The 13,823-nt window shown below is 40.1% G+C and overlaps 2 protein-coding genes across 2 annotated transcripts in view; one reads left to right on the plus strand and one right to left on the minus strand.

Moving 5' to 3' along the window:
- Positions 1-13,823, plus strand: part of LOC110013798 (uncharacterized) — a 65,358-nt gene that overhangs the window by 21,340 nt on the left and 30,195 nt on the right. The window lies entirely within an intron of this gene.
- LOC101169095 (uncharacterized) overlaps positions 3,552-13,823 on the minus strand; it is a 107,742-nt gene continuing 97,470 nt past the window's right edge. Inside the window, exon 3 of the mRNA XM_023962456.2 lies at positions 3,552-7,297. Coding sequence (XP_023818224.2) covers positions 5,628-7,297 — 1,670 coding nt within the window. The 3' untranslated portion in view covers positions 3,552-5,627. The remainder of the gene's footprint in view (positions 7,298-13,823) is intronic.

Raw genomic sequence — 13,823 nt, forward strand, 5'->3', positions numbered from 1 at the left:
CTTTAGTTTGTTTTATTTTTGATAAAACAATGTATGGCGTATGTCTCGACCATTCAGAAAGCAACAAGAAATTACATTTGCGCTGAACAATTTCCCATTTCCACGTCGATTATTACCGACATCTGCAGCTTGTCAGATGTAATTAAATGGAGGGAAATAAAATGCCCCATCACAATGCGTAATGACGCACAATGGCTGATCTTGCGCTCTTAGAAGATGTGGCAAATGGAAGAATTCGGAGTGAACGCATCTTTAGACAGCAAGAAGACTTGCTGGCAAATGAGGACGAGTGGCTTATGAGCCGGTTCCGACTTCCTCTGCGGGCTTTTGGGGGTGTGTCACCCCGTGCATCTGGCGCGTCGGTGTCCCCCTGCGCCTCAGTCACCACTCCACTTAAAAGGGATTCCCCAATTATTGCCGCCAGTCTCTCATCAGGAGGGGTCAGCTCCGGTGTCCCCCCCCCCCCCACCCACCCATGGCAGACACGGGTGTGTGTGTGTGTGTGTGTGTGTGTGGGGGGGTCAGCGCTAGACGTTATTTTGCCTTGACTTTGATGTCCGACCTTTTCTTTTTTATTTCGGCCACGGTCCGAGGTTGTGAGGCTACAGCATTTACAGCGTCTGCCACTGTTTGCCACTCACGTGCCTTTTTGGCATTAGTAATGCCCACACTGTGCCCTCCAAACAACATTATTATCCTCTTTTCCACCTCGCCAACGATAACTTCTACTTCACATTGAGAGAAGTTACGTTTTTTTAATTTTCTCTCCGTGTTTGGCATGGTTTCGCAATCAATGAATATTCATTTGTGGGCGTTTCACGGACTATTTATGGGCAACTATGGGCGTGTCATGAAGCCGCAAAAGCTGCGCAGCATTTAGAATTGGTTGTGATTTATTAAGAGAAAGATGCGTAGGATGTGCGTGCGCACGGTTTTATAACTCCGAATATTTCTTTGTGTACGCACATCCTATGTTTCATCCGTACGCCACTTCTGACGCAAATCCTACGCAAAGTTTTATAAATGAGGCCCCTGGTCCTGGTGTGTCTTCTGCTGAGTTTTCAGTCACTGTTATTTCAAAAACTTCAATCAATTCCTCTGTCTTACATAATATGTGTTCTTGGTTAGCCAACTCTGATTCCACATGGTCTGCAAGTTCAAAAATGTCTCTAACCAAGTCACTATAAATATTGTGAAAACACAGTGTCCCTTCCAGCCCATACTGGAGCAATTAAATGTGTCATAAAATAGTTAAATGTGCTTTTTAATGGCTATTTTATTTTTTTCAATGCCACAAATTTTTAAACATTTTTTTTCAATTAATTTCCAACTGTTCCGCTTTCAGGAGAAAGGCTGCAGCTGATTGGTCCAATGCAGAAGCCTGACTGAAAGGAAAGAGTCTGAAGAGACCGGAAGAAAAAGAGGTTTTCTTTCCATTTCTCTGAACAGCTGATCTGGCCAGAAGGCCAGCGTCACCTTCACTTGCTGAGGAGACTGAGGTCTTTTGGTGTGTGCAGACAGCTGCCTCAGTAGCCCTTTATGGGGGCAGTACAGGCAGGGACAGGAAGGGACTTAACAAACTGGTTAAAAAAGCCTGCTCTGTCCTGGGGGGTATTCCAGGAAGCATGTTTAAACTAGCCTGACTTTGAGCCTGAACTCTGGCTGAAATCCGCCTGAACTTGCTTACTCTGGGTATGTCGGTTCCAAAACACCGGATAAGAGTTGGCGTAATTACGCTCGACTTGGTAACCCTGGGTTAATGGGCGTGCACAGCAGGTACATAAAGACAATCTCAATAGATCGCCGATTTCTTGAGTCACCATGGAAACACGTGGTGAAAAAAAACAAAAAACGCTGTACTTCAGTGAGACGGAGTCTGAGATTTTAATGACGGCGTATGAAGATTATACGTCCATCAAAAAAGTAACACGGCTGCATCATCAGTAAAAGAAAGAGTTTCTGCGTGTAGAAAAAGAGCAGACAAAGTAAACGCACGAGTTTCTGATCTTGTTTCCATTTTTCTTGTGACGCATATATATATATATAACGTATCCAATTTTGCCAATTTAAATGAATTACTTCTATTGGGAACAAACAATTGAGTTAAATTTATTTAACCTAATTTCTTACGTCTATAAAACTCAATAATTGTTTATACAACTCAAATTTACATATTTATTTAACTAAATGTCACATTACTCGAATTCAATTAATCTTTTTTCCATCTTAATTAATTATATTTCTTGAACTCTCAAATGTCTAAGTTTGAGCCGGCAGATATTCTCATTTTTATAACAATAAAAAAGACGGGGGGAAAAATGCACGGAGTGCAAAATCTCAAGTAGGAATTTACCGTTATTATCGTTGCATCAAAGGCCCGTAGGGGTGGTATATAAACTCATCATCCTCTCCTTCACTCTCACTCATGGTGCAGAAACGTAAGCTCAGTAGGGCAAAATAACTCGGCAAAACATGGTAAAACACAGTAAAACAGCTAAACAACTTAACACATTTGGTCAAAACCCACACTTAAACCCAAATTCGTCCAGACAGGCAAAGGGAATGATATCCCAGAATCCTTTGCGGTGCCGATCTAACAGCAGCACCAAAGTTACACCTACTTAATTGAATTAATTTGAATGAAAGTAAAATAACTGTCTGAAAACTATGTGTAATTTTTAAACTGACTTACAAAAAAAGATTTATCTTAACTGAAACAAATAATTAAGTTAGATCAAAGTAAAAAAATATTTTTCCAACATCCATATGTGGTCTTATCACCATCTCACTGTGGAAAAAGTATTATCTGAGCTTCTTCATCCACTAAATCATCTTCAAATGGACACTCCATGCTGCCTCGCCTCTCTGTAAACAAACTAAGCTTCAACTAAACCTGCTCCGGACCAGGTTATGTTCAGAGCATGAGTTGCTATGGCAACTTGACATACACTGAAACATACCTGCATTTTTGGAACCGAAGGCTGAGGTTATCCACTTCCTTAGCCTCAAACTTATCGTGAGAGCTAGCATAACCTGCTTTCTGGAATACCCCCCTGGGCTGCACACTGGAGTCCATCAAGGAGGTGGCAAACAGGAGGATGTTGGCTAAGATCACATCCATCATGGAAAACCCCTCCCTCCCCTGCACCAAACTTCAGCACGAGACTGTCACACCCACAGTGCAAGAAGGAGCGCTACCGCAGGTCATTCCTTTCCACAGCCATCAGACTGTAGTGTCACACAACTTACCCAGTGTTATTCATTTGTTCTTATGAGTCTCATTGTTTTGGTGTGCTTTTTTTTTAATTGAACTTAATTGTCATGTAATTTAAAGATGTTCTTTTATATTGCTGCACTGTTTTTCATTTTACTGCTGCAGACAAAAGAATTTCCCCATTGTGGGATTGATAAAGTCCTATCTTATCTCAAGGTCACCCCCCTCAAGAAGTGTGAGACTTCTGATATTGTTTTTCTTTTTAAACTTTGTTTGCCTCCAAAAAATATATATATTGAAACACAAAGGGGAAAAAAATGAATGAAAGACACCACAGTTCTGAATGATGATCATGTCCACTTTATTCTTCACAGTAAAGATTAGGACAGAGCACTAAGAACTAAGAAGAATAACTATTCTAATCTCTACTAGAAAATATGAATCACAGGAACAAGACACAAAACCACAGTCTGGTTCTTTCTTCACCTTTTTGAAAAAAATCCATTCCTTAAGAAAGTACTGGCTTATATGACCCAGATTATATAAACTGCAATCGCTGATTTGAAATGTTCACCAATCACATAAAAAAAGTGTCAGAACAAAAGATCTACAGAAAATATTTCCAGTGTTGTCATGGTAACACAGGCAAAGACAACACACACATTGTATCAGCATAAACTACAACCAAAATGAAGCCATTTAAGAGTGGAAGATTAAATTATTATAGTTAAAAAGAAAAAATTTCTATTTACAGGTTCATCTATAAAAATCAATATTCATTTTAAAGTTTCACATTTTTATAAATCTATTCATGCAATGAGGATCATTGTATCGAATAACTATACCTATATTGAACTGTATAAATCCTTCATTTTATAGATTTTGATAATTGCAGCTTACAGATGATGAAAACCTAAAAAGGTATCTTATAAAATTAAAATATCAGGATAAAAAAAATGTGTTTTTCACACACGTCAGAAATGTTCATTTCTTTGTATTCTTCTTTTAACTGAATTACTGTATCAATGTGCAGTAAGTAAAAAAAAAAAAAAAAAAGAAAGAAAAAAAAAACCCTCTCGTCATTCACTCTAAAGAGCCACTGAGAGCCATTTCATTTGTGACCGACACATCACTATTATTTAGAAACATAAGTTCAGGGCCTGAACCCAAGCTTTGGAGAACACTCTCTCACAGGGCACAGAGGATACTGGTGCTGCCAGGTTGTTTGCCAGGTTTTATAAGTTTGGATATTGTTGTTTGATCCATTGCAGAGCAATAACAAAACAAACTGAAAGGCAGAACGAACGCTAATCAGATAAATCAAAAAGGTATGGAGCAAACAGGAGACTTGTCGCGTCTTTTCATTCATTGAACTAAACCAGTCGGCAAATTTATTTCATTTCTCCACATAGCTTGCCAGCAGATACATTTGTCAAAATAAATAAATAAAAGATAGAACGACGAACGGTAAATGACAAAAATAAGAAAGCAAACTCTTAGCTTAAGCAGGCTAACTAAAAAGAAAGAAAAAAACGTCTGTAGGATCAGAATATCCAACTTACTTTGTTTTTCAGATTTTTTTGTTGACATATAGAAGGGGTTGTTCTGTTATAACTTTATCTACACATCCCCAAATATGATGTAATTGATTTGCTATATTTTATTGTTAATACAAAGTCATATAGACACTGCTGTGACATGAATATATAACAATAACAAAGTAATGCTAAAATAGAAAGAAAAACTGTTCCTCTGTCCCTGATTGTCCTCCAATATAGTGGCGCCATTTTCCCCTGACATTCTATGTCTAGTTGTAGTCAGCACGCATGTGCACTCTGTTGAATCAGTGTTTTGTCACTCGATAGAAATGCCTGATGTACTTTTGACAGTAATCTAAAAGGAAAAATTTTGTATTCAATTGAAATAAAAGTTGTATTCAAAACAAAGAAAAGATGTATCGACAGCAAACAAGTCGTATGCAGAACAGACATGTCAAACACAAAACCAAATGAAGTAGTCATTTTTCTTTCTTTTTTGTTTTTACAAAGTGTGCGCAACACTCTCTATGAACATGTTTCTTTTTGACAATTAACTTACCCCATACTATTTTTTCTAAGTTTGTGTTACAAATTATAATTCTGTTTTCAAATTTGGTATATTTCCTTCAAGGTTAAAATATGTACTTTTGAAGTTGTAACTGTTTTCTAATTTTCCATTATTTTTTAATTTACAAGGTCTGTTTTTCAAATGTACTCTCTGTTTTATCATTTGTTTAAAGCTGCTCCTGATTTGACCCCAGAATTTTAAAGTTGAGAATTTTTACCAAATTCTTTTTTGACTAAAAGAGCTTCTTGTCTGTATGAGTTCTCATGTGAGATTTGAGACTAGATAATTGGCTAAAACTTATCTCACATTATTTGCAAGAAAAGGGCTTATCTTCTGTGTGAGTTCTCATGTGTGTTTTGAGATACGATACACGACTAAAACTTGTAACACATTTTGTACAAGGAAATGGCTTATCTCTTGTGTGAGTTCTCAGGTGTGATTTAAGACTAGATACACGACTAAAACTTGTACAACATTCTGTACAAGGAAAAGGCTTTTCTCCTGTGTGAGTTCTCATGTGCGTTTTGAGATGAGATACACAACTGAAACCTTTTTCACATTCTGTACAAGAAAAGGGTTTTTCTCCTGTGTGAGTTCTCATGTGTGTTTTAAGACTAGATGCACGGCTAAAAGTTGTACCACATTCTGTACAAGAAAAAGGCTTTTCTCCTGTATGAGTTCTCATGTGTGTTTTAAGACTAGATGCACGGCTAAAAGTTGTACCACATTCTGTACAAGAAAAAGGCTTTTCTCCTGTGTGAGTTCTCATGTGTATTTTGAGATGAAATAAACGACTAAAAGCTGTATCACACTCTTTACAAAAAAAAGGCTTCTCTCCTGTGTGAGTTCTCATGTGTCTTTTTAAAACAGATTTGTGCCTAAAGCTTTTATCACATTCTTTACAAGAAAAAGGCCTCTCTCCTGTATGAGTCCTCATGTGTGGAGTCAGACTATACATTTGAGTAAAACTTTTGTCACATTCTTTACAGGTAAAAGGCTTTTCTCCCGTGTGAGTTCTCATGTGTGATTTGAGGTTAGAGGAACGACTACAACTAAAATTGCATTTATTACAAGAATAAGGCTTCTCACCTGTATGAGTTCTCATGTGTATTTTGAGATCATATGCATCACTAAACCTTTTATCACATTCTTTACAACAAAAAGGCTTCTCTCCTGTGTGAGTTCTCATGTGAACTCTGAACTGAGACCAGTTACCAAAACTTTTACCACATTCTGGACAGAAATAAAGTCTGTCATCACACTCAGTTTTCGAGTTGAGAAAGAGATTACTAACAATCTGTGAGCTTTCACCAGGCTTTATAGAGGAATGCCCCTTTTCATTTGGACATTCTTTGTATTTCTTAACCAAAGATTCCTTCTTTATGCTTTTTTTAACATCAGTATCACACTGACTTTCTGACATGTGAGAGCTGTCCACATTTTGGACTTGACGTCTGTCTCTTCTCTTCCTCTGATCTCTGTTCTGTGGGTCTGTCTCTCCATCTGTAGTTGATGTTGATTCTTCATGTTGGTCTCCTTCTTCATCCTGACTATCAGTTACATTAAAGCTCTGTTGATCGTTTAGATCTGCTTCACTGTTCTGATTTTCGTCATAAGTAGGAATCTTCATCAAGGTATCAGTCTCCTGCTTTATATCAAACTGCTCCTCATCCCAACTGATGCAGAGTTCTTCTTGCTCCTGTTTAATCTGTGGAGCTTCATGTTCCTCCTGCTCTAATTTCATCTGTGAAGGTTCTTGTTCTTTCGCCTCCTCTTTAATCTGTGGAGGATCTGGTTCCCCCTGCTCTATTTTGATTTGTGGAGGATCTGGTTCCCCCTGCTCTATTTTGATTTGTGGAGGTTCTGGTTCCTCCTGCTCCTCTTTAATGTGTAGAAGCTCTTGTTCCTTCTGTTCCACTCCAAAGTTTATTTGCTGATTGCAGAGATCTTCCTCTTCGGTTGCATCCTGGGGGAGGGCTGCAGGAACATAAACACAAAAAGAAGACCTTTTATACTTTCAAAGGACTTTGTGTATTAAAACACTACTTAGTAATAAAACACCAATAAAAACCTAAATAATTCAAGTCAGATTCTACACAAATTAAAGTAACTAATTTGATCTCATTCAAAGTTAAAACAGTAAGAGGTGACGTTGGTTTTTCAGTTGTTTGTAGTCAAACACCTAATCAAAGAAACGGTTTAAATGTATTCTTTTTCCACCATATTTTTATAGTATACTGCATATTACATTTGATTTCCCCTGTATTACTAACATTATTTTAACCAAATGTTATCCAGAAGAAAATTGCTTTTGTTGTTGTCGTTGGTAATTAAATTTTACCGTAATCCTGATTTCCAGAAGATAAACCAAAAAATAAAAATATATTTTAAAAAAAATCTGTGAATCGTGATCCTCACCGTAAAGAACAGCCAACTGAACATCCTGTGAAACATCTACACAAAATAGTTAAAACACTGTGTTTAGCTAGAGAGCACTTTTTTCTCCCAGCATGCAGCACAGAGGACCCCTCCATCCCACAGGAGTGTTTATTGAAGCCTGCGAGCCTCCTTGATTGGGAACGAGACCAAGACACCCCGTCTGACCCAGCCACCCTGCCACGGGACGTGCTTCTCAAGCCCTCTTAAAAGACCAGGGGCTACTGTTTGTGTTGGTTAAGCCAGCCACACTTTAGAAAAGTCTTGTTATTTCAGCTGTGTTAGGGTCAACAGTACAATTTCATGTTTACCGTTTAAGGAGCTTCGTGGCAAATAACTTTGTCAGATTAATGGACAAACGTCATCATTAAATCACTGATGTCCAGTAATACCTACATTTTCCAGTTTCATCTTTGCTTCATTTTTTAATATTCTACTTTGATTTCTGAAAAATACTTATTTTTTTCTGAAATGTTTCCTTTTAATTTTGTTTGTTTTTCTTTTTTTTAAGGCCTCTTCTTGTGTTGGACAAATTTTACTTTCACAACATGAGGTTATGAATCTTCTGACATACCAGATGTTTATTTGAATATACCCTTTTGTAAATTATACTAAACTTTATTCATATTAATCATATGTTTAACAGTTTTTTGTTGGACCAGACGGAAAAAGAAAAGGAGGGATGTTGGGGGGGGGGTAGGAGGTTGATTATATAAGAGGGTATCCAAGTTGCTGGATGTTTATAATGATTACTGTCAGGCTCAGATCTAGGCGGGGCCTGTCCACACACACATTCCATTTTTACAAACACACCTATTGGCTCCAAAAATCTTCAAATATAAACATTGTCAAAATGTACACAAAAACTTACCATTCACACATGCATACTTATGAATTCAGACTAACACAAGTGAAACATTTTATTCAGTCAAGCAAAATAGCACACCATTTGTGTAGGTGAGATAGCACCTGTGCTCGAGTGAGTGCTTATCTTATTTTGAGGTGAATGATAGAATGTAAAAAGAACCAGTAGTACCACATAGCCTCACTGCTGGACCTAGCACTTGCCTTCAGCCAATTTCAGGCATTTTTTTTCTGGTTGGCAAGTAAAAATTAGAAAGCTAAAATTTTGTCTTGTTTATTAGCCCCCTTTCTTGGTGATTCTCATTAAAACCCTCCTGTTAATGCACGTCTGTGTAGCTTTTGGCTGATGAAGCAGTGGGACAATTTTTAACAGGGTCCAGGCAGAACTGGAGGATAAACCTGATGGACTTACAGCAACAACAGACAGACGCACCTTGCCTCGGGAGAGCACCCCGCCACCATCAAGGAGTTCTGAGCATCCCCCCACCCCAACCCCAGGACACCAGCCAGGGCCCCTAAAGGGAAACCCGCCCCCACGCTCCATGCAGCCACCCACCCAGCCCATGGTTGGTCCAGGAGAGAGCAAGTCAGGGGCCAGCCACCCCTGCCCAGAAGGAGGATGCCTAAGAGAAGTCGGGGCCCACCAGGAATGTTGTAAACAAGGCCCAACCAGGCTCACTCACAGTTGAAATTTTGGAGAAGGTCGGCGCTCAAACCTTCACCACAGGGACACCCAGATGTGACGGGATCACCCGCTCATGGTTTTTCCAGAGGACTCAGGGATCCCTCTCCCTGTGTGGAGAAGGGCTGCCTAGCCCAGGACGCCAGCACCCAAGGGACACGTCCCCTATTGCTGAGGGCCTGGTTCCCTCCACCAGGATGGGGTAGGGGAAAGAAGATCAGAGGTCCCTTCTTCCGTGTGTAATGCATGTGTGTTTGTGAGCGTGTGTGTTGGAGTGTATATTTTGTGTATATTTTGTGTGTGTACTTAAGGATGGATTTAAAATTTAAAACTGAGAGGACATCTCCTGATTATTTACAGTGATGTCCAAACCCCCTCCCCACCAAGGGTCCCTGAATGTCTAAGGTGCAGTTAATATTGGCGGGTAGGGCGCTGAGAGGACACCAGCAGCTTGCTGGCAGTGATTTCTAATGCATAATGATACTGTGTTTTATTATTTGTTTTCCTTTTTAATTGTTGTAATATTTATAAGGTTTTGTGTCGAGAGATTTGTGGGTGGGATTTGAACTTCAGGACCATCATAGTTAACCCTTTAATGCCAGTAATGTCATCATGTGTAACTATTTGGGATATTAACCATGAAAATTGACAGTAAAACTGGTCAATATCCATAATAAGTCGGTCACACATGCCCGCCCCTCGTCTGCGGAGTTCAGGCCTAAATTCACGTGATTCATGACAGCTGCATTATTACAGCTCTGTTGTTCTGGTCATTATTAGATGTTTCTAATATTATTGTCATGTCTGGGAAAATGTCCAAAGCACTTTCTTTTATATAAAACTAGCATTATGCTCAGAGGGCTTTTTATAAGTCTAGTGCAGGCGTGGCAAACAAGTTTGACACCAAGAGCCGAATTTCTTCACTGTGAGAGTCAAAGAGCCACACCACACACTGACCTGCCAAGACGTACACACACAAACACGCAATTAAAGCAAAATTATTTTCCATAACACACTCCTCTCCCTACAATACAACAGCAAGTATTGCACTTGTGATTATTTCAAGGAAATTGTCCACCCTCAATACACACATCAATGCAGCTTAGCCAGAGTTTACACAGCAACTACCCTGGAGGTCAGATACCCCCCTCCACACACACACACTCTCTCTCATCACATACAAACACACACTCTCTCTATCTAACTCTTTTCTCTGCCTCTTTCTGACACACACTACTACTCAGTGATATGCAGTGAGGTCGATGGCAGGTGAGCCACTGACTCCTCTGAAGTCAGATTTACGATGATAAAAGTGAATATGTCACCATTTATCCAACAGTATTTAACAGGTAATTCTTTGTATCTCAACATTCCTCTTTCAATGACCCTTACACCAACAAATACACAAACATCTGGTCAGAGCATCCTGCTGGTGTCTAAGTGATTCATATTCACAATAAACACATTAAATACATGACATTTCAGTTGTGTGCAAATTAAATAAATTTTTACCTTCATTAGAAAATCTTGCTTTTATATGTAGTTTTTTATTTAAAATTGAATGACTGACTTTTTGCACCAAAAGCAAATAATTTATTAATTGTTCATACATTGCCACGACTCAGTTCATCCTTCAACGTAGTAAGAAAACAAGTGCTAAGTTACCATTAAACTGACTGCTTTACCCCTTGACCCCCCTACACATTAGGAGCCCATTAACTTGAACACAAACACGTACAGCCAAACCGCATGAAGCTCACTTCTGCTCATATCTCCCTGGCTCACGGTTTTACATTTAAGATTTCCCACTTCCCATGATCCTTAAGGGCTGAAGGCGGGCGGGACTAACCCCCAGGCCAGTCGTAGCCTCTCTGCATTAAAGGATCCATGAGAAAAGTGGCAGCAAAACGTTCTGCGCTTAATTCATTTGGACTGCAGCTTTCTGCTGTGAGCTCAGCAAAGAAGGAAAGTAGAATGATGGCCGTTTTGAATGTGCACTTTGAAAAGCTTCAACTTGTTAATAAAGGAGACAATTTGTGTCAGATCAGGAAGAGTTTTTAATTTTCTCCAGGATCCGTTTTGTTCTTTTCTGCCATGAACTATTTTACTGCTTCCAAAAGCTCATAATAATAAACATCGTGACTTGCCATTCTGTTCAGTAAAACTGTAAGAATCTTCCCGTTCTTCCAGAAACGTCCTGTGTTTATCTTTATACTCTGAATTTCACCATTTTGACCATGAGGGTAACAGTCTGCAGGCACATCAAATCTGTATCTATGTGTTCCGGCTTTGGGCGTAACCTGCGCAAATGATTGGCGGTCACGTATGTGTCGGGAGCAGAATCAAACACACACACTGCCAAATTACTTTTATTATTATCTATTTTTACTACCCTCTGATGGTTTGAGTGTAGTTTAAGAAGGAAAGAATTATGAAATGAGGCACAGTATATAGAAAATATGATGAGACGCAAAGAGCCGCACGCTCATTGGCCAAGTCGAGAGCCGCGTGTTCGCCACCCCTTGTCTAGAATGAGAGCTGCATTTTTCATTTATGCTATTGTACGCATAAACAAGAAATGTGGTGCTGACGTAGAGCGGTCAACCTCTGATCAGAAGATTCCAGGTTTAGTTCCCGCCCCGCCAGCCCATGTATCAAAGTGTCCTTGAGCAAGACAATAAACTCAACATTGCTCCTTGTTATAGGTTTGGGTCAGTGTAAAGGCCCGTACACACCGGGACGAATATTCGCCAGGCGTTATTTGCCAGCGTTTTTCGACACGTTTTTTGTGTTCACACCCAGGCGATTTTCGCTGACGATGAGCCGAGCGAACATGCAATTTCATTCCCTGACATTAGATGGCGCTTAATGTAAACAGAAATACTCCTGTACACAAGGTGGCGCTGCGCAACTTTACGCTTCTTAAAGTCGCTTTTCACTCACGCTTGTCAGAATCTTACAAAGAAAACATGAATATTTCAAGCACCAGTTGCTCCAACTGGTGCTTGGTTCGGGGATATTTTAGAATGTCCGTCATTATTTCTTCGCAGATGTGTAGACGCTACTTGGCGTCTATCTTCTTCGCTTATATATGTGCTCAGCAAGGCAGTTTTGTGTTTGAGCACCCCCAAGTTGTGTTTTACTGTAACTTCAGAGGCTCCAGACACGTGTGCAAAAGCGCCATTCTCATTGGTCGAATAGATTTCGACGCGGCGCGTCAAACCAAAAAAATGAACCCGAGGCGCTTTTTAAAAAGTGACGCTTTGACACGTGGCGTTTTTTCGCGTCGGTGTGCACACTCACATTGGTGCCCTTTGTTTAGTCACGAGGCGTTAAACGTCGGCGAATATCGCGGGCGAAATTCGTCCCGGTGTGTACGGGCCTTAAGTTAGGCTGTGCGGCTGTTGGAGTCTTATGTACTGAAGCTCTGTGAAGGCACCAGGTAGAGACACCTCATGGCGTCTGTCATCTAACCTGTTGTTGGGGGTGTGCAACGCCCCGCCTCTTAGTGTGTTCTTTAAAGCCTGATACCGCGGTGGCATGTGGGCGGAGCTACCAGCTAGAGGTCATGGTCTAAACGCTACATGGAGCGATGTGTGCATCAATGCATGGTAGACACTGAGAATGTTGAGAGATCAGGTTTTTTATTTTGAAGAGTTCTACTTGGTAATCATGTTTCCATGTTTGAGTTCATAAAATCATCCCAGAGAAAGTCTCTGCTTCAACAAAGTGAAAGCTGCGTCTCAAGCTGAAGCCCATGTTTTCATCTCTCTGACAGAGTTTGAAGCCAAAGCCCCTCCCCCGCCTCTTTACCTGCTTTTCCTCTCTACCTGTTCACCTGTTCACATCCTCTGCAGCTGAGAGTTGTTTTTCCCCGCGCTCGCAGTGTATTCTACACAGAGAGCGCAAAATACGGTCATAGCAGGTTAACACGATAGTCGGGGCGCTCAAGCGCAGCAGAAGGATGAAGGAGCTGTCAATCTATCTGGCAACACTGACGGGATAAGGAAGAAGCAGGTCAATGGATGAAGCAGAAAAGAACCTCAAACGAGGTTCATCGTGAGTCACGCATGGTGTTCAGATCTGCGTGCTGATGCCCCACTGAGGTGCAAAACAGCAAAAACTGGATAAAATAAAAAATAATTCATAGATTTTCAGCTCTGTTGAACCATTAATGTTTTTTTCCTCCATAAATTCAAATGACTTTGACCTGCGTCTTTACCAGCTGGTTCAGCGCGCTTCAGGCCGTCTGTCTGCGCACGCACACACACACGCACACTTTTAACCGAACAGGATTTGTGAAAATATATTTAATAATTAAGTTGCACATTACACAAAAGAGGAATGCATGAAAAGATGAGGCTGGAGGAGGGACATGAATCTCTTTAATAATATTAATAAAAATACGTGTTTTTTTCCTGCGGGACGGGAGACGATACAAAATCAATGCATCTCTATTACTGTGCGGGAATAAACTCTCTGAGTTTTGCGGGTGCGGGCAGGAATGTAACGCATACGTTG

Source organism: Oryzias latipes, chromosome 2 (genome assembly GCF_053564925.1).
Source record: "Oryzias latipes strain Hd-rR chromosome 2, Olatipes_Hd-rR_3.1".
Taxonomy (NCBI): domain Eukaryota; kingdom Metazoa; phylum Chordata; class Actinopteri; order Beloniformes; family Adrianichthyidae; genus Oryzias; species Oryzias latipes.